Source organism: Nomascus leucogenys, chromosome 24 (genome assembly GCF_006542625.1).
Source record: "Nomascus leucogenys isolate Asia chromosome 24, Asia_NLE_v1, whole genome shotgun sequence".
In the NCBI taxonomy this organism is placed as follows: Eukaryota; Metazoa; Chordata; class Mammalia; order Primates; family Hylobatidae; genus Nomascus; species Nomascus leucogenys.
Genome location: NC_044404.1, coordinates 15,596,511 through 15,622,265, shown reverse-complemented (window position 1 = coordinate 15,622,265; position 25,755 = coordinate 15,596,511). Strand labels below are relative to the sequence as shown.

The window sequence follows — 25,755 nt, the reverse complement described above, 5'->3', positions numbered from 1 at the left end:
CCAAAATTATTTTAAAAGTTGCCTACCCATCTATCTATTGAATGGCAGCAGTGGCTGCATGCCGGACACTGTTCTAGGCACTAGGGCTAGATCAGGGAGCAGGCAGACCAGCCCTTGCTGCTGTGGGTGCATTTTCTATGGGGCAGACAGATAACAGACAGACAGGCGCACAAATACTCTGATTCTGGAGAATGATAAGTGCTCCAGGAAAAGAACGCAGAGGAGAGCAAAGGAGACATCTGTTTGTTCTTCCTCCTTTGATGGTTCAAATGCTTATCAGAGGCCCATATGACACATCCCTGGCCCTGCGCTAGCCACACTGCCACCAGGGGAACAGGGCCCGTGGCCTCCTACAAGCGGCTCAACAGTGCCCTCTGAGGCCTTCCTGGGACAGTCCCCTACCCCCACCCCCATGTCCCCACCACTCGTTCCCTCCCTTCCTTCCAGCTCTGCTCCAGGTCTCCTCCAGCACAGGCCTCCCTGACCACCTGATCGCTTGACCACCCCCTCCCCCCACGTCACTCTGTTCTGAATCCTGCTGTGCAGTTCCTCAGAGCCCTTATTCCCACTGGACATTTTACTTGTTCTTGGCTTGTTTATTTCTGTGTCTCTCCTCCCAGACAACAGGCTCTGTGAGAGCAGTCTCTATCTCCTTTGAAGACTGTGCTATTCCCAGGGCCCAGCACTGTGTCTGAGCACAGTAGGTACTCAATAAATACGGAGCCTGTCAGAAACAGGAGCAGTAAGGAGCTTGCCCTGGCTTTGCAAGCTGGGGCCAGGGCTCAGCAGCTGTGGGAGAGAGGCAGCCCATCCTGGTTGTGCTTATTAGGGCCTCGCTTGTCCTCGGACCCTGGTTCCAGCCTGCTCACAGGATGCGTGGCTGGTTCCCTGCTGGGGTTGGCTCTACACTGGCCTCGGTCACCTCTTGAGGATGCGTGTTTGCCCTGGGAGTAAACAACCTGGAATGTTCTCCCTCTCTCTCTGTCTCTCTGTGTATAGCAGGGGGCAGGAGATACTGAGTTTTGGGGGCGTAGGGGTAGCCACGCATTGAGGCTGCATCACAGCCTGTGCTTGGCCTGAGGGGTACCAGGAGCTCCACGTGACCCCTCCTTGCGGCTCTGCTTGGAACTTATTTATTTGGAGAGGATGGAGATTCTTTCTCATACAACTCTTAAGCCCTCTGACCCACTCTGGCTTAGAAAGCAGGAAGGAGCCCGAGGGAGGAAAACCATTCCAAGAAGGAACAAATATATTTTCCCTTTTATCTTGCAGTCTCCCTCCCCCATCCTCCTCCACTAATCCTTCCACATAATATAAACTAAAAATCAAGGGCATCCCAGTTCAACAATCCAGTCCAACAGACGTGCACAGAGTCCAAGGGCGTTTGGTGTGGGCAGGACCCTGTGCGTCTTCTCCTATCCCTGGCATAGGGCCTGACACACAGCAGGTGCTCAATAGTTGTTGAACAAGTGAATGAATATGGGTCAGGTTCTGCTCTAAGAGCCTGGGATTCCAACAGGAGTGCCACACACCCCTTGCCCCACGGAGCTTACGGCCATGTGGACCTGCTGCAGCCCCTGCCTTCCTGGTTGCCCTGAGCAACCAGGAGACACTTCTGTTAAAGTGCTCTGGACAGCAATCGATGCCAAGGACAGCTGGCTGGACCTCGAGCCCTTTCGTTCAAGCTGTTTGCGGCCCTGGCTCAATGCTGTCTGGCAGGGGAAAGGCATCTCTGAGAGAGCCAGAAGCAAGATGACACATTTGGCCTGGCTTCCCAGTGAAAATCCAAAGCCCGTTACTGGAACGCCATGCTCTCTAGGCTCAAAAAGCCCTGGGGAAAGAATAGCCCCAGGCTCCAGGAAACCAGGGCCTTGAGGAACCACCGAGTCTCACAACTGCATGCTGTGGGTCATGGGGACTATCACAGCCCCAGCCACAGGGACAGAGCACGAGCGCCCGCTTCCAGGACGGCCCAATGAAGGCTGTTCTCATTCAAAGACACACTCCCATCAGATGCTTCTGGGCAGGTGCATAAAACAGCTACCAAGACACAGCCATGGAACACTCACTACATGGCTCTTTGGGAAGGCAGTTTGGCCCCATCAAGCACAATTCAGGAAGAACAAGTACATCAACTACAGCATTGCACAAGAGGAGAAATAACCTAAGTGTCCATCAAGAGGGGACTGGTTGGAAAAAAGAGACACAGTGGAATTCTACACAACCATTTAAAAGGGTGAGGCAGATCTTCATATACTTGCAAAGATGCCCATTAAATAGTGTTATGTGAAAATAAACCCATGTTGCAGAATGTACATGGTTTGATACCATTAGCAAAAAAATTATCTACTAAACAAATATCTATATGGGCCAGGCGTGGTGGCTCACGCTTGTAATCCCAGCACTTTGGGAGGCTGAGGCAGGTGGATCTCTTGAGTCCGGGAATTCAAGACCAGCCTGGGTAACATGGTGAAACCTCATCTGTACTAAAAATACAAAAATTCATCGGGTGTGGTGGCGTGCATCTGTAGTCCCAGCTACTAGGGAGGCTGAGGCAGGATGATCATTTGAACCTTGGGAAGTTGAGGCTGCAGTGAAGTTGTGATTGTACCACTACATTCCTGCCTGGGTGACAGAGTGAGACCTTGCCTCAAAATAAATGAATGAATGAATAAATAAATATATGTATGGGTTTGTGTGTGTTTGTTCAGATGTGTATATATATAAAATGTATTTCTCAACCAACCCATAAGGTGGGGGCGGTCATTACTGTCAGAACAGGGAACTGGTGCACAGTGACCTCCCCAAGGTCACAGAGTTTCTAAGTGGAGGAGTTGGGATTCGAACGCAGGTGGAGTGAATCCACGCCTGATCTTCAGCCACTGCACTTTCTTGACTGTGTGAGAACGTGGAGGCCTCTCCGAGGGAAAGATCTCATGGCACGCACATCACACCGTGGACAGCTGTCACCTCTGGTGACTGTGACTGAAGAGGCAGGATTCTGCGATTTACTTTATACATTTCACACAAGCAAACCATACTTTTGGAACTTAGAATGAAAATATCTTCAAAAGGAAAGAAAGCCACCACTGGGCCGTGTCTTAGCACATCCTTCCAGGTGCCCAGGAGTGGGTGGCACTCACCTCTTGGCTGCTGGAGAAGGCCTCATTGTGGGCAGGTTCTATCTGCACAGAGGTGTCACATGTCTGGGTCTTCTTCCGGGGCTTCTGTTCCTTCTCTGTGTTCAGCTGGAGTCTGTGTTTCTCTTGGGAAGCCCTAGGGTAGAGAAGAGGAGGATGGCATGAGGTTCTGGAAACCACAGATTACTTTTACACTCATTGGAAGACCATGACATGGAGCTCTATTTTTATAGGAAACAGAATTCTTTTGAGACTTGTTTCCTGTTCCCATATTTCTAGATAATTCAGTTTCAGGGGACTTATGGGAGAGTGGCCAGGGCAGGGAGCACCTGCCCTTGGTTCCTGCACTGGGGCTGAAGACACCTGCTGTGGCTTTACAGGGACATTCACTGCATGTCTGCTGTTTCTAACACTTCATGTGTGGCTAACCCTTCTATCTCTCATAACAATCCCACAAGTTAGGTACTCTGCTTGTCTCATTTTACAGACAAGTAAAGAGACACACAGCAATCTGCCTGCAGTCACCTTGCTTGTAAGTGGATGGTCTGGCTATTTTTTTTTTAGATGGAGTTTTGTTCTTGTTCTTCCACCCAGGCTGGAGTGCAATGGTGTGATCTCAGCTCACTGCAACCTCCGCCTCCCAGGTTCAAGCAATTCTCCTGCCTCAGCCTCCCGAATTGCTGGGACAGGCATGCACCACTACATCCGGCTAATTTTGTATTTTTAGTAGAGACAGGGTTTCACTATATGTTGGCCAGGCTACTCTCAAACTCCTGAGCTCAGATGATTCACCCACCTTAGCCTCCCAAAGTGCTGGGATTACAGGCATGAGCCACTGGGCCTGGTCTAGGGTCTGGCTTTGAAACCAGGCAGCCAGGTATGGAGTCTGCTCCTTTAGCCACTATGTGAATCTGCTTTGGCCACGAGGCACACAGAGCTACCAGATATCCACAAAACATCAATTTCAGTCAAACTCTTTTTTTTTGTGAAAACAGGACTCATTCTAAAATATGGATAAGCTGCAGGTAAAAATGCAACTCACGGGTATTTTTAAAGATGAACCCATGGGACAATGACAATATTTTGTATGTATTTTAAGCTGACACCTCCCGTTTATTCATTTGTTAAATAAATATTAAGTTCCCTTATGTGCTGGGCTGGGAAATCAACAGTGGGCAAGGTCTACACAGACCCTGTCCTTGTAGGGAGGGCAGACAATAAACAGGCAATGGGGCTGGGCGCAGTGGCTCATGCCTGTAATCCCAGCACTTCGGGAGACTGAGGTGGGTGGGTCACTTGAGGTCAGGAGTTCGAGACCAGCCTGGCCAACATGGTGAATCTCCGTCTCTACTAAAAATACCAAAAAATTAGCCAGGTGTGGTGGCTCATGCCCATAGTCCCAGCTACTCCAGAGGCTGAGGCATGAGAATGGCTTGAACCCGGGAGGCAGAGGTTGCAGTGAGCCAAGATCGCTCCACTGCACTCCAGCCTGGGCAACAGAGCGAGTGAGATTCCGTTTCAAAAAACAAACGACAACAACAAAACAGGCAAAGGTAGCCTTGCTGTGTGCTAAGTGGTAGGTTAGACAGAGTGCAGGGTCTGAGGGAGCCCAAGAACAGCAGGATCCCTTGGCTATGCTTGGTGAGGGTGAGTGAGGGAGGGCTTCCTGGAGGAAGTGGCATTTAAGCAGAGACCTGTCATCTGGAATATTGGACAAGGAAGTTTGAGAAGCACAGAATAATAAGCAAAGCCATGAAACACATATCATTCATTCATTCAGCTCCTCAAGCAGCATGTACTGAGCCCTCTCTCTGCAAGACTCAGGGGCTCCCCACGCCAGGCAAACCATCCCCCCAACCCCAACCCCGCCCCGGCCCACCCAACCTGAGTGCCTCCTTGAGGGCCTTCAGCTCCCGGTCTTTCTTTTCTACCAGGCTGCTCATCTGGGTCATCTTCTCCTTGAGCACACTCAGCTCCTTGCTCTGCTGCTGGACCAGCACCACGTTCCGCTCCAGTTCTATCTTCTGCTTCTCGTTTAGCTCCCCTGGGAGTGACAGGAGGGCCGGTAAGGGGGTCTCTGCCTCCCGGGTTCAAGTGATTCTCCTGCCTTAGCCTCTTGTGTAGGTGGGATTACAGGCGTGCGCCACCACGCCTGGCTAATTTTTGTATTATTAGTAGAGAGAGGGTTTCACCATGTTGGCCAGGCTGGTCTCACACTCCTGACCTCAGGTGATCCACCCGCCTCAGTCTCCCAAAGTGCAGGGACTACAGGTGTAAGGTAGCTGCTATTAGCATCCTTACTTCACAGATGCAGAAACTGAGGCTCAAAGAGGTAAGGGACTTACCTGAGGTCATGCAACTAAGAGCGAGCAGACATAGAATTGGGCCCAACATCTCCCGAGAACTGGGCATTGTAGCCTCTACCCCACACTTTCTCATACCTTATTACCAAAAAACTCAGCCATAAATGTCTTGGGGTATTAACAGGAACAGCTACAGGGAGCAAATACCCTGTAGGGTTTGGGATGGGGACAAGATAAGAGCATTCTTTTCCCTTCCTCCACTTCCCCAGGCTTAGTTCCATCTTCCAGCTCCTGCCTGTTTATGCCCTTTGGCTTGAGGGAGAGTAGAGATGGGAAAGAGAGGCTGCTATCAGATGCAAGAAGGAGGGAGGCAGAACTAAAAGCACAGAGATAAGGAGGAACAAAGCAGGAATATGAAGGCAGCATTGTTTGTGTCTGTCCAGAACAGCACAGAACTCAGTTATTTTGCCTCTACTCTAGGGGCCACTGATGTCCATGTCAACCCTAGGAAGAAGGCGTGTTCTCTCTACTTGGCACCTGAGGAAGAGATGGCCTGGAGAGGCCCCCTTGCCCTAGGTCCCAAAGCTAGTGAGTGCTGGGGCTTGTGCAAACTGGCCTGCCGCAGGGAGACCCCAGGATTGCCCTCCAAGCCTTTGCTTCCAGAAGCAAATCTGTGCTAAAGGAAAATTATCCCTGAAGAAGAAAGTTGCATTTCAGTGCAGAGGTCCAAAGTCCTCTGGAGAATGTACTCTGCACCCCTTGGCATTGAGTCAGGGACTCAGTGGGGGGTGGGAATCAGGGACATATCCAGGATACGGCTTTTGCTGACCCTGAGTTACAGGTGCTGGGACAGCACAGGGAAGCAGGATTTTTCATGCCAAGGTTTTCAACTCTTTTTTTTTTTTGAGACAGAGTCTCGCTTTGTCGCTCAGGCTGGAGTGCAGTGGCGCGATCTCAGCTCACTGCAACCTTCACCTCCTGGGTTCAAGCAATCCTCTGCCTCAGCCTCATGAGTAGCTGGGATTACAGGTGCCACCACCACACCCGACTAACTTTTGTATTTTTAGTAGAGGTGGGTTTTCACCATCTTGGCCAGGCTAGTCTTGAACTCCTGACCTTGTGATCCAACTACCTTGGCCTCCCAAAGTGCTGGGATTACAGGCGTGAGCCACTGCGCCCGCCCGACTCTTAAGCCTCATCTCCTTCCTTTCTCGAGTGGGTCAGGAGGTCAAGAGACACCGGAAATTGTTCAAACCTCTCAAATCCGACATTCTGCTGTGGGCTTCGGTAAGGTCTTTCCTTAACTTCATGATGACTTCCTGCTGAAACAGAATTTCCTTCTGAGCAGCCAATAAGTCATCTCTGAAATTCACAAAAACAGGTGAAGTCAGTTCAACTCAAACTCCATGTTATCTCCTGAGTGTCAGGAAGGGGCCAAGTACAAATGCAAAGAGATTCTCAATAATGGTCCATGAGATGCCAGTCCCAGCAAAGGATGAGGACAGTCTTCAAAAACTCTAAAACAAAAATGACTTTTTTCTTGCACCTCGTTTAAGAAAATACATTGAGGCCAGGCACTGGGCATGTGCCTGTAATCCCAGCACTTTGGGAGGCCAAGGCTGGAAGATCACTTGAGCCCGGGAGTTCAAGACCAGCCTGGGCTACATAAGTCAGAACCCCGTCTCTACAAAAAAAAAAAAAATTAGCCAGGCATAGTGGTGTGTGGCTATTGTCCTAGCTACTCGGGAGGCTGAGGTGGAAAGATTGCTTGAGTATAGGAGTTGAAGGCTGCACTCCAACCTGGGTGGCAGAGCAAGACCCCATCTCTAAGAAAAAAAAAAGAAAGAAAGAAAAAAGAAAATCCACTGAGATAGAACACAGGATCTGGCTGAGTTGAGTCTGCAGCTCAAACATGCCTTGCATGAGACTGATACCCACTACCCACCATCACGAATTGATGTGCCTGTGGACTTCTGATGGTGGAGGGACAGGGGAAGACTATTTTCGGGAGGTTCAGGGATTCTTTGGGGACAGGGAAGAAAAAAGAGAGGAAGACAATGTGGCTTTGTTCTCTCAGCAGCCCCTTTGAATTCCTGGTGGAGAGAGGGGGGGCCAGATGTGAATGAATGTTGTTCTTCAGGGAGCCATGGAAGTGTGGCCTTGGGGCCCAGGCAACAGGGGGACAGTGATGGTGACAGGACAGCTTCCCCTCCCACACCCCTGGAGGGCAGCACACCTTTGGCACCCTGAGACTCAGGATGGTTGATGGGAGGGTGGCTGCGCCCAGTGGAAGGGTGAAGGGTGCCCAGCAGGAACGGCAGGGGAGGTGCCTTGGTGGGGATTTGACTGGAAGAACACAGGGTGCATGTCTCAGCAAGTTGAGAAACTGCAGCCTGGCGGAGATAGGTCATGTGTGTGCTGCAGGGAGTGGGTCTTGCCCTTTTGGAAGGGGGTTAGGAGCCTTAGTCTTTGGGCAGGTATTAATGTCACTTCATTTGAATTCACAGGCTTTTGAAATCCAGGCTCTTCTTATAAAGACTTTATTTTTTATTTATTTTTATTTTTTGAGACGGAGTCTTGCTCTGTGGCCCAGGCTGGAGTGCAGTGGTATGATCTCGGCTCACTGCAAACTCTACCTCCCAGGTTCAAGTGATTCTCCTGCCTCAGCCTCCCAAGTAGCTGAGACTACAGGCATCTGTCACTATGCCTGGCTAATTTTTGCATTTTTAGTAGAGACAGGGGTTTCACCATGTTGGCCAGGCTGGTCTCGAACTCCTGACCTCAGGTGATCCACCTGCCTTGGCCACCTAAAGTGCTGGGATTACAGGCATGAGCCACCATGCCCGGCCTTATACAGACTTTAGAAGGTACTGTGTTTATTATGAACTAAAGTAAAACACTGGCAGGTTGCATGTCAAACAAACAAAAAGACTGGTGATCATCAGAATGAAAATAACTACATATATATGGTATATTCTGTGTGTGCGTGCATGCGTGTCTGTCCACGAGTGTATCCTTGGCTGCAACCACAAATCTTCCAACTTGAGGGTAAAATCTTAGAACTCAAGCACGTTCACATGCCAAGGAAGTGGACCAGAGCAGAGCTGGGTGGTGCTGACTCTTCTCCAAGTCATGGGCACCACTGTTTCTAGGGTTTAAACAGGAGAAGGAGTCAGGAACTTTTCACAATGAGGAAGCTGAGTATCCTTGTCTTTTTAGGGTAAAAATCCTGTGACATTAGACTTCGGTCACTAGGATTTGGTGCAATGGTCAGGCAGGTGGTTCTCCTCTTGGAGGAGCTTCTGAATCCCACCGCTGCGTCCCATCGTCGCCATCTTCTTTACGTGCTGCTTTCTGGATCTTTCCCATTCATACGTTTGTTTCTCTGAAAACTGTCAGTTCTTTGAGGGTAGACTTCTTTATAGACTCACTGGCTTTCAGGGTCAGGAGAGTTGAAATCATTTATTTAAGGTCATTTAGCCGACCCCTTAACGTCTTACCCTTTACAAGACCCCGCCCCACCAAGTGGTCTCCACTATTTGAAATCTCTGTCTGCTTAATAACACCTATGAATGGGCTTGCCTCTAGCTGATCCTCAGGAAAACTAGCTAATAACAATATTAGCTAGACTTCCCAAGCACTAGGCATGTACAGCCTTACTTCAGAAACGTGGAAGCTAAGGCTCAGTGAGGTGGCGTGACTTGCCCAGGGTCACACAGCTGGAAAGTGTCAAGTTGGAATCTGCTATGTTTTGAATGTTCGTCCCCTCCAAATCTCAAGTTGAAACTTAACTCCCAATGTGGCAGTATTGAGAGGTGGGGCCTTTATAAAGCTATTGGGTCACGAAGGTACAATTATGGATTAATAGCTTTGTGGACTACTGGGTTAGTGGATTAATGGGTTATCATGGTAGTGAGACTGTGGATTTATAAAAAGAGGCAGGGAGACCTGAGTTAGCACACTCAGCCCCCGGACATGTGATGCCCTGTACCACTCCCAGACTCTGCAGAGAGTCCCCAGCAGCAAGAAGGCCCTCACCAGATGCAACCCCTCAACCTGGGACTTCTCAGTCTCCATAACTGTAAGAAATAAATCTCTTTTCTTTATAAATTACCCAGTTTTGGGTATTCTGTTATAAATAGCAGAAAACAGTCTGAGGATCTGAATGTAGATCTACTTAAATCTTTCCACGACACCGCCCTGCCTTGCTGAAGGAATGGGGAAGTGGAAGCAGCACTGGGAAGGCAGCAGGCCCGGCTCCTTGTTTGGCTTCTGACATTGTGGCCCAGGTAGGGGCTGGTTGCCTGTTTGCCCCCACCCAGGTGGCGCCGGTGAGAATGCCTGGCGCTCACACACCCGCGGGTACTCACATCAGATGTTCGTACGCCATGTCTTTGGCACTGTTCTCTGTCATGGGAGCCACCAGAGGGTCTTGCGGCCTTTCCTCCTTTTGGGCTGTATCAGAGGGACACGTGATCGTTGTGAGAGGAAACTGTCCTTCCCCTTTGCTTACAAGCACACCTGTGTCTTTCACAACTTACAAACCCTGCCTCCACCTGCAGCCCTCTCCACCTTGTGAGAGACCCGCACGTGTGCCGTGTCACAGGCTGGGGGTTCTCCCCAAGTGTGTGGCCATGCAATCTTCCCAGCTACTCTAGAAGGCAGGGGCCATCAAATCCACTTACAGACAGGGAAAGGGGTACCAGAGTGATGGAAGCTGCTGGCGACCCGCTTGGCTAAGCTGCTGAGCAGTGCGGTTTCAGCCCCTGGTCCCACTGCCTGCCTGTCTCTCTTGGAAGAAGAATCTGTGTTTAGCGCCTTCTTCTCCTCACCTCCCATTTACACCTCAGTGCACCGCCTCTAGCGTCCCGTCTCACTATTCAGTCACGTGTTCACTCACTTGTTTATCCCTTCAACAAACATTTGTGGAGTGCACACTGGTCTAAGTACGGGGGTGACAAAGATGCAGTCACCCTTCAGGTCCCAGCTCAATCTCAAACATCCTCCCTCTGACCTGGACGTCACCCTTCAGGTCCCAGCTCAATCTCAAACATCCTCCCTCTGACCTGGATGTCACCCTTCAGGTCCCAGCTCAATCTGTCTTTTTTCTTTTTTTTGAGACAGAGTCTTGCTTTGTTGCTAGGCTGGAGTGCAATGGCGCGATCTCGGCTGACTGCAACCTCCGCCTCCCGGGTTCAAGCGATTCTCCTGTCTCAGCCGCCCGAGTAGCTGGACTACAGGAGTGTGCCACCATGCCCGGCTATTTAGTAGAGACGGGGTTTCACCATGTTGGCCAGGATGGTCTCGATTTCTTGGCCTCATGATCCGCCGGACTCGGCCTCCCAAAGTGCTGGGATTACAGGCGTGAGCCACTGACCCAGCCCCCAGCTCAATCTCAAACACCCTCCCTCTGACCTAGACTCTGGGTTGGGAAACTGAACCCCACTCTTCGTCCTTGTCATGGTGCCCTGTTCATCCTGGATCACCTGTCAGGGCAATAATTTTGTTACTACGGGGACAAAAACTGGTTTGTCCATCACTGGATCCTGAGTGCCTGCATGAGAATGGAACATAACAGAAGCTCCACTGAGACAGCTGAATGAGTGAATGAATGAGGTAAGTCCTGACGGCCTGCCAACTTGCTGGGGACTAGAGCCATGTTTCTTAACCAGGAGTGAGTTTGCCTCTAGGGGACATTGGGCAATGTCTGGAGATATTTTTGGTTGTCACAATGGGGGTAGGGGTGCCACTGGCAGCTGGTGGGTGGAGGACAGGGAGGCTGCTAACACCCGATAGTGCCCAGGACAGTCCCATCCATGAAAAAATGATCCTGCTCCAAATGTCAACAGGGCTGAGGCTGGGATACCCTGGCCTGAGTCCTCTACTTCCAGGACTTTCCTCAAGAGCTTACAATAATACAACTTACCTTGGCCATTTGGGGCAAATAAGTGCTCACAAGTCTGAGTTCTTTTCTCAGCCTCTTTAGGGTTAATTTTTTAAGGGATAAATCCTGGCTGGTAATGAGTGCATTAGTGAAGATGCAAAAGGCCGATGGCAGAGAGAAGCCTTTGAAAGGCCCCTGCACGAGATGTTTTCATGTGGAAAAGATGATTCCACTTCGTGCTGCTCTCGATGGCCCTGACAGCCCCGGTAGCCTGTGTGTCTCGCCGGCTCACTGGGTAGGCACAAAGGATGTCCCAACTCATTGCCATGACTTCTGCTGAACCTGGGCCTCAGAGGGCTTCTGACACCGTTGTGTAACAAGAACAAAAGGGGGCCTGAGAGAATGAATGAGCTTTCGAATGAGGCACGGCCTTTTTCTTAGCCATCAGCCTGTTGGGACCCAGCGGACAATCAGAACCTGCCCCGAACACTAAGATTTCCTTGGCCTCCTTGGACCTACCTGGGTCGTTGTCCTTCAATGTTGCAATCTCGCCTTCTATTTTTTTATGGTGCTGAGTGACTTTCTGGAGTTTCTCTTCGAGGCTCACAATTGTCTGGGAGTGCTGTTTGATTTGCTCCTTATATTCCATGACCTCTTCTTCAAACCCGTGTCTCTGTGATTCCTGCTCATCCTGGAGGGCCTTTACCATCTTCTGCTGCAGGATTAGCCGCTCTTCCACCATGATCTGGGAAACAGAGCGTCACTCAGTGTGGTCTTGGGAGCTGGGTATGACGACAATAATATGCCCCCTGGGCACACACACATGTGCTAAACTGGGCCCCACCCCAGGGCCTTAGCACGTGCAGTTCCTTCTGCCCTGTACACTTCTTCCCCAGCTCCTTGCATGGCCAACTCCTTCTTGACTCTCAGGGCTCAGCTCCAGCACCACCTCCTCTGAGAGGCCCTCCCTGACTACCTATCAGGAGCAGCCCCAGACACTTTCTGTTCCAGCATCTGTTGCATTGTCCCTGAAGCCTTTAATTTTGTTTCTCATGCCCACTATAATGTAAACTTCTTTTTTGTTGTTGTTGTTGTTTGTTTGTTTTGAGACAGAGTCTTGCTCTGTCACCCACATTAGAGTGCAGTGGCATTATCTATCTTGGCTCACTGCAACCTCTGCCTCCTGGGTTCAAGTGATTCTCCTGCCTCAGCCTCCTGAGTAGCTGGAACTACAGGCGTGCGCCACCACATTCAGCTAATTTTTGTATTTTTTTTTTCTTGAGTCTCGCTCTGTCGCCCAGGCTGGAGTGCAGTGGCGTGATCTCGGCTCACTGCAAGCTCTGCCTCCAGGATCATGCCATTCTCCTGCCTCAGCCTCCTGAATAGCTGGGACTACAGATGACCACCACCACGCCCGGCTGTTTTTTTGCATTTTTAGTAGAGACGGGGTTTCACCGTGTTAGCCAGGATGGTCTTGATCTCCTGACCTTGTGATCCGCCCGTCTCAGCCTCCCAATAATTTTTGTTTTTTTTTTTTTTTAGTGGAGATAGGGTTTTGCCATGTTGCCAGGCTGGTCTCAAATTCTTGACCTCAGATGATCCACCCACCTTGGCCTCCCAAAGTACTGAGATTACAGGTGTGAGCCACTGTGCCCAGCCAGAATTTGCATTTCTTAAAAACAAAAAATTACTAATGACCCCCTAATGGCAAATCCACTGCTTTCCCACGCCCACTCCCTCCTGAGGCTCCCCTTGGCATTTCCATCCCAGCACCTCCTCCTCACTGCCTGCCTTTTGCTCCAACCTCACCCTATCCTGCCCCCTATTCTCAGGTGACGAGCTGCGCCTCGGCTTCTGATCTCCCCATGACAGGTACATTCTTTGCCCGAGACACTCACACATGCCTGCCCTTCCAAGGACCCTGCCTAGGAGGCTGCCTTCCAGATTAGGCTCTTGTCTTCCTTTCCCTCCCAAAACTATTGTGCACCCAAATCTCGGTGGCTTTTGAACTTTGATGCCCTATCATCGCCTTCCTCCTCTTGTCTTCTCTTCTCCAAAAGAGGGTCGCTCCAAGAGAACCCCCCACCATGACCCCAGACCTCCATACTCCCATCCTTACATCGTCCCTATGCCATCAGGTCCCCAGGCGCCCTCGCCTGAAGCATGCACTCTCCTTTGGCGTTGTCCTCTCCTTGGCGCTCATGTCCTGCCAGCAGTTATCAAGTCCTGCCATCATAACTATCTCCAGAGACTCCCTCCCTCCCACGCCTCCCCCAGCTCCCGCCAAGGTCAGGTCCTTATGATTCTGGTCTACACCACGTGCCACACCCAGAGCTGTTCTCTCCAACGCCACACCCTCGTGAAATTTATTTTGTGCTCTTCTGGGAGATTCACCTTCATGACTTCCTTGCCCAGAAACCTGTCGGTTGAACGTGTGGATGACAGAGTGAATGCACATCAAGCCCTAATTGTGGAGGGCCTCGAATGCCGAGCCTACGCTTTCATGCATTGTCTTAAAGCCTGTGGAATTGTCACTCGTCACTCAATCCTGAGGCTCTCCAGGTGTTCTGATCCTGTGAGGACCCTGCATTACAACATCTCAGAACACCCTGCAGAGAGGGCATCCTAGCTCTGTGTACGTTTTGTTCTAAACCAACGCTTCTCATTAGGGGGCCATTAAGGGACACTTGGCAATGTCTGAAGACATTTTTGGTGATCACGACTGCGGGGAGAGGGCTCCTGGCATCCGGTGGGTAGAGAACAGGGGTGGTGCTAAATATCCTAAGATGCTCAGGACAGCCCCTAACAGGAAAGAGCTACTTGGCCCAGAACATCAGCAGTGCTGAGGCCGAGAAGCCCCGGTTTAAACCACACATTCTTGTGGCACTGTAATCTTCCATTGAGAGAAAAATTCTCCCATTCCCGGAAGGCACTGACTTACCATTTTTGTCTTGGTAGTTTCCAGTTCAGCTAATGTTTCACTTAATTTCAAGGCGAGGCTCTCTGCTTTTAGACTTTCAGTTGCCTTTGTTTTCTGAGTCTCTTCAACCATGGCTAGTGCGTCACTTAATTTATTATTTAAAACGTCCTCTTTTTGCTCTTTTAATTCTAATTCCTAGACAAAAAAACAAGTAGCAAAATAACAGACATTCAGGAATACATATTTACCCAGCCCCCTTATCCCCCACCTTCAGGAACTGGGTAAAGTTTATTCTCTAATTATTCTGTCGATTCTTTTAAACCACAGAGTCCATGCCTTCTCTGGAAGGTTCCAATTATGATAGAACTCGTCTTTATATTCAGCAGACATCTGTCTCCTTGTGATTTCTGGTCTCTGAGCTCAGTTCTGTCACCTGGAGCTCATTGAGTGCGTTTTATTTCTCTTTTATGAGACAGCCCTTTAAATATTTGAGGAGGGCTGTCATGTCTGTCTCTAAATCTGTTCTCCAAGATGAATGTGCCGAATCCCTTCTCTCCTTCACTGCAACACCTGCCTCCAGGACACCACCCTTTCCTCCAGGGCTCCAGCGGCCCTGTCCTGGGCATTTCTTATCCCTCCTCCTGGAACCCATTCTTTTTTTTTTTTTTTTTTGAGACGGAGTCTAGGAGTCTCGCATTGTCACCTGGGCTGGAGTGCAATGGTGCTATCTCAGCTCACTGCAACCTCCTGGGTTTAAGCGATTCACCTGCTTCAGCCTCCCAAGTAGCTGGGACTATAGGCACCCGCCACCACACCCAGCTAATTTTTGTATTTTTAGTAGAGACGAAGTTTCACCATGTTGGCCAGGCTGGTCTCGCTCTCTTGACCTTGTAATCTGCCTGCCTCGGCCTCCCAAATTCTGGGATTACAGGTGTGTGCCACTGCGCCTGGCCCCATTCTTTCAATCTTTCATAGTCAACATTCTATTCTCTTTGAGTCCCTCCTGCAATAATGTGAAGTGTGGGCTTCTTGAGTGGCACTGTGCTGGGCATCTTATGAACATCATTTAATCCAATTTAAAATATATTCGAAGTACTGGGCATTCTTAAACTCTGTTGGTGGAGGTGCAAACTGCTGTGACCTTTCTAGACACTCACTCAGGAATGCGTATTATGAGCCTGAAAATGTGCACGTCCTGTGACTCAGCAATTCCACTTTAGGGAATTTTTCCTAAGGATGTAAAGACTGATGCACAGGGTGGGTCAGCCGAGCATCTGCTGCACTAGTGAAGACTAAGAAACCACCCCAGGGGAGAAGAAAAGAAATCGGGTTCCATTCACCACAGTGCAAACCCAGGCCATGGAAGACTGTTCGATGACGTTGAGACATTCTACGCAACATGAAATCATTCAATTTTTTTTTTTTTTTTTTTTTTTGAGATGGAGTCTCGCTCTGTTGCCCGGGCTGGAGTGCAGTGGCATGATCTCAGCTCAGTGAAACCTCCACCACCCGGGTTCAAGTGATTCTCCTGCCTCAGCCTCCTGAGTAGCCAGGATTACAGGCACCCACCACCACACCCGGCTAATTTTTGTATTTTTAGCAGAGATGCGGTTTTGCCATGTTGGCCAGGCTGGTGTTGAACTCCTAACCTCAGGTGATCTTCCCACCTTGACCTCCCAAAGTGCTGGGATTACAGGCGTGAGTCACTGTGCCTGGCCAAAATCATTCAAACTTAAAGCGGTTGAAACCTTAAATTATTTTGAGACTCGAGAGGAATGTGGCTGTGTGGCCTGGGTCACGTAGCACGCACCTGCAACTTCTGTTCTTTCCTGTAAATGAGTGGGAAAGCCCTGGCCGCGCCAGAGATGACTCCTTCAGATGATCACTCCTCATCCTGGAATAGTAAAGCAATTTTCCCAGGAATGTAGCAAGCTGTAACCAATCAAAGGGCTATAACTGCACGTGCTGACCTTGTGTGGAAGACATTGCGATCCTGTTAACTGCCTATCAAAGTGAAACTTTCACCTCCCTGCTTTGGAACACTGACTCATTCTTTTGAAGTCTGTTTTCTGGGTTGCCATCCTCAAGCTTTGAGCTCGAATAAACTCTATACTTAGAGAATCTCATTATTTAAGGTTGACACATCGTATGGTAAATATCAAAAATAGCATCCGAAGCAGTGTGCACAGTGTCACAGTGTAAATCACTAACTTGGTCATAAATCGGTATTTATCAATGTCGATGCTGAGGCTCAACACAAAGGCAGTCTGGAAGGAATCACATCAAAATGTCGATAGTGGCAACTGTGCTCAGTGGACTGTCTGTTAGTTATTATTTTCTTTGGAGTGATTTTCTGTTTTTTGTTTGTTTGTTTTGTTTTTTTTTTTCAAGTTTTCTAGAACGACAGGTTTTTTTTTTTATAATCAGGAAAGAAAACACTTTTTTTTGAATAAATTAAATCCCTACACCGTTTTCATCGTGTTATTCCTGCAAGCCTCACCTGGGAGTTGGTGCGTCCTCTGTGTACCTCCACTTAACTCCGTCTGATCCTTTTTCAGGGTCTTAACCTCGCTTTTACTGTTGGGATATTCCACGGAGGACCTCATGCAGACCTGGCCTATGGAGGTGCTCACTGGGGACACTAGCAGGCATCCCACGGAGTAGCTTGTCACGTACAGCTCAGCGACGCACCCCAGGTGTCCCAAATAATCCACAACAAACTGCAATTGTTTCTTTGAAGAGCTGTGAAGGTGCCCTGCTTACGAGCAGATCATGCAGCCTACCATCTTTGCTCCCCGGCAGCTACTCAGCAGCTTGTCCAAGGATAGGAGAACAAAGTTCACTGGTCCCATGCGTTTGAAATTCCTTTCCTCTCTCCTCTCTCCCTTTCCTGTTTTGCTTACATAGATGAAATCAATCTTTGATTGCTCTTCCGAGTGTACAGATAAAATAATGTGCAAACAAGCAACTCTCTGCCTGACTGTACTCATATTTCCTTGGATTTTCCTGGTAAATGGTGACTCCCTGGGCTGGGTCCTGTTCCTGCATGTCTAGGGTAATGTCACCTGTCTATTTTGAGGGATGCCATAAGACTCCACTTTTTTTTTTGAGAAGGAGTCTCACTCTATTGCCCAGGCTGGAGTGCAATGGCGTGATCTTGACTCATTATAACCTCTGCCTCCCAGGTTCAAGTGATTCTCCTGCCTCAGCCTCCCAAGTAGCTGGGATTACAGGCACGTGCCACCATGCCTGGCTAATTTTTGTGTTTTCAGTAGAGACGGGGTTTCACCATGTTGGTCAGGCTGGGCTTGAACTCCTGACCTCAAGTGATCCACCTGCCTTGGCCTCCCAAAGTGCTGGGATTACAGGTGTGAGCCACTGCTCCCGGCCAAGACTCTACCTTCTGGTGTCACTGTTCTAAGGATATTGTTGAGAAGGTTGCTTGTTGCAGAATCCTCTAAGTAATGACCCTTAGGAGAGATTCTCTCTGGCCTAGTACCAAGAATGGTCATATTTCCACGAGCAGTTGGTCCATTTTTGTCTAGTAAATTGTACAACCAGCTGGGCCTTCCCTTGCACTGTAATTGCTACAGTAAAAATTGTGACTCATTCATTGATTTCATGATATACTTTTTTTTTGTTCATTAGTCTCATTCTGGATCCCTTTTATGTCCCATCTTACCTACTTTTAAAACTTTAACCTGTCCTTTTTGCCTACCCATAGTGTATTTCATGGAGGATCCATGATACATCATTTGGGGGACACGGCTGCTTGGGAGGAGACTGCCTTTCTCGGGCTCTCCCACAGCCTGCAGCATGTGCCTCCCTGCAGGGGTCCTCTGTGACCATGACGGCCCTGGGCTGACAAGTCCTGCATCACTTCACCCAACTCTCGTCTGCCTTCTCTGGACACATGCCAGTTACTCAAGGTCCCTCTTAAAGACTGGTGTCCAGGGCTGATGTGCAATCCAGATGTGCCTTCCTGACTATTCTCCCTAGAGCAGCATTGTTTAAAGTGAATCAGCGCCACTCGGGCTGCTTATGAAACGTGCAGCTTCCTGAGTCTGTCCTCCACCCAGGGGGTCAGAATTTCTTGGGGTGAGGTTCAAGAAACAGGCATTTAAAATAAATTCCCCAGAGATTCGAATGCATGCTAATGTTTGCAAACCTTTCTTTGAAGAAAATGATCCAAGGTTGATGTGAATAGAGACCTTTTTAGTCCTAGCTGGTCCTGAAAATCCTGTGAAGTCATAGTCACCTATATTTAAATTTAACCCATTATTGCCAGGTTGCATGTTTATCAACTGCTTTGACTTTGACATATTGGTCATTGTGTGTGTGTTTTGTACTGCTGGGACCCAGGAGAAGTGAATTATGCCCTATTGCTTATGAGGTACCCAAGACAGGGTCAGGTGCGAAATCCACTTCTATTCCTACTGTGTTTACAATTCTCAGTGATAACAGTAAATGCATTTTGATTATGAAGGCGATGACAATTATGATGACAAACTCTGCCGGGAAAACTGATACCAGCCTAATCAGAAATCTAGGTATCCATATGCTAACATCCCTCTCTCTTTTTTTTTTTTTTGAGATGGAGTCTTGTTCTGTCACCCAGGCTGGAGTGCAATGGTGCAGTCTCGGCTCACTGCAACCTCCGCCTCCCGGGTTCAAGCGATTCTCCTGCCTCAGCCTCCTGAGTAGCTGGGATTACAGGCAGGTGCCACCACGCCCAGCTAATTTTTGTGTTTTTAGTAGAGATGGGGTTTCACCATGTTGGTCAGGCTGGTCTCGAACTCTTGACCTCAGGTGATCTGCCCACCTCGGCCTCCCAAAATGCTGGGATTACATGTGTGAGCCACCGTGCCCAGCCAACAACTTCTCTCTTAAGCCAGGCAGCTGAGCCAACACAAAGTAGAGAGGGAGGCGTGAAGATTTAGCGCTGGGGAGTCAGACAGTCCAGGCTTCAGATCCTGTCCCTCCACTTCCCAGCCATGAGTTTGCCATGCTAACATGGGCAGCTGACACATACATGTGGAGTGCTGAGTGCTGGGTGCCTCTCCATGTGTTCTGTGTGTATAGCAGCAGTCATGTCTCACAACAACTCAAGGAGATTGATCTGTGTGTATTGAGTGTATTTCATAAGTGGGGAAACTAAGGCACAGAGATGGTAAGGTACTAGCCTGAAGTCCCACAGCCAGGGATGGGGAGAGGTAGGATTTGAATCCAGAACCTGGCTCTGGAGCACTGCCCTTCGCTGTGCTGGGCCCCTCTTGTCTCTCCCCCTCCGCGGCTCATACCTCTTTCTGCCTGGTTAAGTGATTCTCCAGGTCTTGCACCTTTTTCTTTTCCTTCTCCATGGCCTCCTTTGCTTTGCGTTTCTCGTAGGCGATGTTGCTGTCTGAGATCTGGAAGTCAATGAAAGTGGTTTGAGGGCCTGTGCCCTCAAAGGAAATGACACCGAAAAGGGAAACCAGGACGAGTCACCGTGGAAGCCACCAAGTCAGGGTTGGGGAGAAAGATCTCAAGGAACAAAGCACCCACTGGGGACAGAGGTGAGAACCGTGGCATGGCCACCATGGTGAGAACCCGGGAGCCATATCTTAGTCATGTGTGTAAAGGAGAGAGTGAGTCATCATTCAAGACTTCAGGGCTGGTGTTCAAGAAGTGACATGCTGGTGAGTGGTTGGGTCCTCGTGTTTGGCACTGAGTTACTGAATAAACTGGCATGTGCTGGCACCGATGCTGGCCTTTGTTGGAACTACTTGGCTCTTTGGGAGGTGGGGCAGGAGAGACAGTGCTGGGGAGGTGCCTTCTGTCCCTGCAGACCCATGCCAATGACTCCAAAGGAGGACCCAGGCAGCCACTTGCAGTCTACAAAGGCATGGGTTTTCAAAATTCCTGTCTAGGTCAGTTTGGAGCTGAGAACACAAACGCCACAGACCTGGTGATGGGGAGGGAACTGGAGGCCCAGACTCACCTGTATACGCCCTGGGAGGTAAACAGCTAGGGAAAAACTCTATCTGCATCTGTTGAAACTCTTGCAATTATACACCTCCCCCCTACCAACATAAAGTTCACAAGAAAAGGATTTTAAATGTATGTGTATATGTACAACAAAAGACCAGAGGGGTATGTACTGAAATGTAAGTGACAGTATTTTAGGGGGAATTGGGATTATAGCAACTTTTATTTTGTTCTTTTCACAGGTCTATATCTTCTAAATTTTCTTTAATGCACAGGTATCATTGGCAAAAAGAAAAACGAATGAAAATCTTTACAGGGCATGCAGTGATAGGAGACAGGGACATCCTAATTCAAGGGACAATATGAGACTCGAGGTGTGTGTGGCCCTCAAGGAAAGACAATGTTCCCGGTTTTAACATCACGTGCGTGGCACCCACCCACCCCACCCAGCTCTGCGCATCCAACTCCCAGGCCCCCGCCTCGACCACATCTCCCAGTGCAGACCTGGCTTTTTCTCACTGTTGAGTCTTCGCTTAAGACGGTCCAATCCTTGCCCTGGAGGGCTAAGTCCTGCCTGTCCTACAAGGCCACCCACACTCTTCTGCATGCCCTGTGGTGAGGGCTCTTTCCCTTCTCTTACTACGCACTGCTTGGTGCGTTACAAATGAAAATACTCACAATGACCCTGTGCATAGAACATACTAGTGCATCCAATCTGCAAACCCCCAGAGAGCATCTATCTGATTATCCCTGTTTCACAAGAAAGGAAACGCAGGCTGTAACTGAGGCAGTATAAAGACAAGCAGTGTTCCAAGGTCACACCACCAGGAAGGAGTGTTGCAGGCTTAGATGCCAGTGCCCTTGCCTTAACCACTCAGCCTCTGGGCCCTGATTCAAACCCTGCCCACGTGGAGGCAGGAGACTTTTTAAAAAAAATTTTTTTATTTTAATTTTAATTTTTTTTGAGACAGTCTCACTCTGACACCCAAGCTGGAGTACAGTGGCGTGCTCTTGGCTCTCTGCAACCTCCACCTCCCAGGTTCAAGTGATTCTCCTGCCTCAGCCTCCCGAGCAGCTGGGACTACAGGTGTGCACCACCAGGCCCAGATAATTTTTGTATTTCTAGTAGAGATGGGGTTTCACCATGTTGGCCAGGCTGGTCTTGAACTCCCAACCTCAAGTGATCTGCCTGCCTTGGCCTCCCAAAGTGCTGGGATTACAGGCGTGAGCCATCGTGCCCAGCAAGATGTGTTTATATGTTCATACCCAGGCTGGCACAGAGCCCAAGACACTGCCTGGCTGTAGCCTGAGCTTCAGGACCCCATCCCTGGCTCGTATGTATAAGGGAGGCTCTGGGGGCAGTGGTGACCATAGTTTGGGTCCCACCCCTTAGCATGTCTGTGCTCCCTCTGCCTACCTGGACTCTGACCTCACTTCCCTCATGGGCTTGGCATTGTCCCACTGCCAAGGGCTTCGTTTAAGGCTGTGCAGCCCCCACCCTGCTGTGCCCACTCAACTGCCCACCCCACCTGGACTCTGACCTCACCAGGGCAGGTACATCCCAAGCCATGAATATACTGACTCCTCATATGACACCTCTAGGGCAGTTCTGCCACCACACCCACATGGCAGATGAGGGCACAGAGAGGGCAAGAGGCATGCCCAGGGTCACACAGCCTGTTAGGGCAGAGCTGAGATTTGAGCCCAGAATGAACCCTTTAGCCCACCAAGCTCTGCGGTTCTTTCCCTGCCTCCCCCACCTGTTTCCTTCCCCTGCACCCTGGTGCCTCCCATCTTGGGCCAGCTTTGGTTTCATTCCTCACCCAGTCTCCTCCATCTACCTCCTGGCGGGCTCAGGTCCTGACCTTCACACCTGTGCCACTTTATCCAGTGGTCCTCTCTGCCCCCAGGCTCCTTTTCCCTTCCAGTTCTCACTGGAATGTCACTTCCTGAGCGGTCCTGCCCCCGGGCACTCTCTAGCCTGCTTCTCGGCTTTGGTTTTGTGGCCCTGGAGCCACCCCTGCCTCTGCAGGCTGTCTGTCTCCCCTGTGCTAGGATGGAAGCTCTGGCAGCCTGGCCCTGGTCTGCCTTGCTCACTGCAGTGTCCGTGGCACCCAGAACCGGGCCTGGCCCACGATGGGTGGATGAATGAAACTGAAGTCAGTGGGTGGATAAATGAATATTTATGGGCGGATGAATGAAACCGAATTGAACCATTCACTGAGCCATCAGCTCTGTTTCTGGAAGTTCTGTGGGGGCCGGCACGTGTGTGTCTGTGCCACCTGTGTCCCCGAAGCCCAGCTCATGGAGATGCCATGTGGGTCCCTGAGTGACCTCCTCCTGGCCCCCTGGCTCTTACTTCCAGGGTGTGACCCAGGCGTCCGGGCTGACCTGAGGGCCTGCCTTTCATGCTGCTCGGGGCAGGTGTGTGTTGTGGGCTGGGTCCCTAGGTTGGTGGCGTTGGGGTGGATGGATGTGGATGTCTCCAGCTCTGACCCCTCCTTTCCTCCCTGGTGTCAGTCTGTCCTGGGATGCCCACCTTCTCGTCCATTCCAGAAGGCACTGATCCCTGGGGCTTATCTGATATGACAACCACATGCACTTACTATGCACCTACCTTTGCCATCTCTCTTTGTACTCTTTGTGCTTTTACTCCTCAGCCAGTCCAGGGAGGGCCTGCTCTGGAGTCCATGACACCAGGAGGCCAGGCCAGGGGCAGTGCCTTCTCCCTTGGCCATGCCAGATGTGGCATACATGCCTCTCTACTGGGAGGACGATGCTCGCTAAGCCCCTGACCCTGGCTGAAACCCAGTGTTCTCTCCTGGGAGGATCCCTCTTTCCCAGGTAGCTGAACCAGAGAGCAGAAAAAACTTCCCGAGGGCCCTCTAGGATGCAGGGTGCAGTCCTATGTACTTGACACCTGAGTGCATCTAATCTGATGAGGTAGGGACTGTTAGCATTCCCATTTCACAGATAAGGAATCTGAGGGATGGGGAGGTGGCCATCTGCCGGAGGTCACACTGCCAGTAAACGGCAGATCTTGGCCACTTCAAAGGGAGGCGGGGCTCTGATATCTGCCCGATTTCCCATCGTACTCTCCCAGGGATCTGGCTTTGTAGCTCTTTCCAGAGGATTCTTTCCTGCTGCTGCTCATACCTCCTTCTGTTGGGTTAAGTGGTTCTCCAGATCCTGAACTTTTCTCTTTTCTGACTCCAAGGCTTCCTTTGCTTTTCTTTTTTCATGGGCTATGCTGCTCTCCAAAACCTGAAAATCAACGACCAGTGCTCTTGGTGGCCTGCACATTTAGGGGGGAAATTGCTAGTAATGATAATAATAATAATAATAATAGTAACAATAACAGCCAAAGTGTTGGGGCGGCTATTAGATACGCCTGGGCCCCTGGCCAGCCCTTCAGTCTCACAGCAACTTTGTTAGAGAAGTGCTGAGAATGGCCCATTTTACAGATGAGGAAACTGAAGAGCAGGAAGTCAGAGAGGGCCCAGAGCCACACCCTTTGTCAGTGGTGAGGCCAGGATCTGAAGCCTGTGCAGAGGAAAGCACAGAGTCCGAATAAAGAACTCTCGACAGGGGACCAGGGAGCAGCGGTGGCGGCTTCCTATCATGAGGCCAGGCAGCCTCTCTGATCAAAAGAAGAGTCTCGTTAATAATGGAATTTCCATTATTGAAATAAGTCTCTTTGACAGAATCCGGTTTCAAGAGAAGGGCAGTATGTTGGATTAACGAGCCACGATATACCAATTTCTAGAAGGCACAAGCAATGTTCTGGTAGGATGTAGGGAGGAAAGTGTGGCCAGTATTTACTGGCCCTAATCAAGGAGTTTTGTCTGGGAAGTTACTTGCTGGTAAGCTATTCAACTAAACAGCTTAATGCAAATCACCAAAGGAAATACACTGCCAGCCTGTTTCCAGTCACCATGAGAAGGGCCACCTCTATTTTCCAGTGGCTTGTCTTTCAAACACCAGATTCACTGTCAGGCATTTAGAACTTGGAACATGGTTTCCATTATAACCAGTGGTTAGGGCCCCAGATGAGCCTGTAAAAGGTGTTTAATCCAGAATATGGCTGAGATATTGTATACTTTGCAGTGAAAAGTAGTTGACAAAACTCTAACACTCTGCTGTCCCAACACCAGCCTTAAAGCAGAAGAAAAGTGACATCATAAGAATTTCACGCCGGGTGCGGTGGCTCACGCCTGTAATCCTAGCACTTTGGGAGGCCGAGGCGGGCAGATCACGAGGTCAGGAGATCGAGACCACCCTGGCTAACACGATGAAACCCCGTCTCTACTAAAAATACAAAAAAATTAGCCAGGCGTGTTGGCGGGCGCCTGTAGTCCCAGCTACTCGGGAGGCTGAGGCAGAAGAATGGCGTGAACCCGGGAGGCGGAGCTTGCAGTGAGCCGAGATCGCGCCACTGCACTCCAGCCTGGGGGAGAGAGCGAGACTCCGTCTCAAAAAAAAAAAAAAAAAAAAAAAGAATTTCACATTTATTTGGATCCTTTGAAGTGGATTTCAGGGTAGGACATTTTCCTGTGAATTGTGAAAGAGACTTTGAGGCACTTCCTAGGGACTTAGGGTTGGCTCTGCTGTGTCTGACTCTGCGTCTACACTCGCCAGGCCTTCCTCTGGGCAGCTCCTCTGCAGCCAGGACAGGTACTACTGGGAAGAGAGGCCTTGCCTGGCTCACACACAGGCCCTACATGCTCAGTTGCTATGCTTCCAAGTTCACAACGGATAACGGGGATTAACTATGAACATGACCTCAAGACCCAGAATCACATAGTGATTCTGTTGACCTTAAAAACCCTGATAATGTGGCGGAAGATCTAATGAAAAGAAAATCAGACCGGGCGCCGTGGCTCACGCCTGTAATCCCAACACTTTGGGAGGCCGAGGCAGGCAGATCACTTGAGGCCAGGAGTTCAAGAGCAGCCTGGCCAACATGGTGAAACCCCGCCTCTACTAGAAATACAAAAAATTAGCCAGGCATGGTGTGTGTACCTGCAGTCCCAGCTACTTAGGAAGGTGAGGCATGAGAATCGTTTGAACCTGGGAGGCAGAGGTTGCAGTGAGCCAAGATCGTGCCTCTGCACTCCAGCCTAGGAGACAGAAAAAAAGAAAATCAAATAGCCACTGGCAGTTGAATGGAGCCTGTGGCTGGGACTGCTCTTTCAAGTTCCCCTGATAGGAAGCCACAGAGAAGTTCTGCCAGAAGTAGGCTGACATTTTAACAGACGCGGGGTGACCCAACCACAGATCCTCTGCAATGAAGCTTGAATTTTTCTCCTGAGCGCCGTGGCCTCAAAGTCTCTAAATTCAAAGATCTTCCCCAGGCCTTTGCTGTTGACATCTTGGGGCATTTGACTCAAGTGACTCTTTGGAGACCCTCCTCCTCATCCCCACCCCTGGAGAAATCACTTGGGGGCAAACCTCAGTGATGCTCTGTGAGAGGGCTGCAGGGCACAGCTGTGCCAGAGACTCCAAGGGAGAACCGACATGTAAGCTTCTCCCTGTCCTGGG

At 49.9% G+C, this 25,755-nt stretch overlaps 1 protein-coding gene across 1 annotated transcript in view; it reads right to left on the bottom strand.

Moving 5' to 3' along the window:
* The window catches only part of FHAD1 (forkhead associated phosphopeptide binding domain 1), a 144,970-nt gene that overhangs the window by 23,147 nt on the left and 96,068 nt on the right, over positions 1-25,755 (bottom strand). The window contains exons 17-24 of the mRNA XM_030805368.1: positions 23,371-23,478; positions 19,548-19,655; positions 14,269-14,442; positions 11,847-12,072; positions 9,814-9,898; positions 6,699-6,805; positions 5,025-5,184; positions 3,144-3,276 (exon numbers count right to left, since the gene is read on the bottom strand). Of these exons, the coding sequence (XP_030661228.1) occupies positions 3,144-3,276; positions 5,025-5,184; positions 6,699-6,805; positions 9,814-9,898; positions 11,847-12,072; positions 14,269-14,442; positions 19,548-19,655; positions 23,371-23,478 (1,101 nt within the window). The remainder of the gene's footprint in view (positions 1-3,143; positions 3,277-5,024; positions 5,185-6,698; positions 6,806-9,813; positions 9,899-11,846; positions 12,073-14,268; positions 14,443-19,547; positions 19,656-23,370; positions 23,479-25,755) is intronic.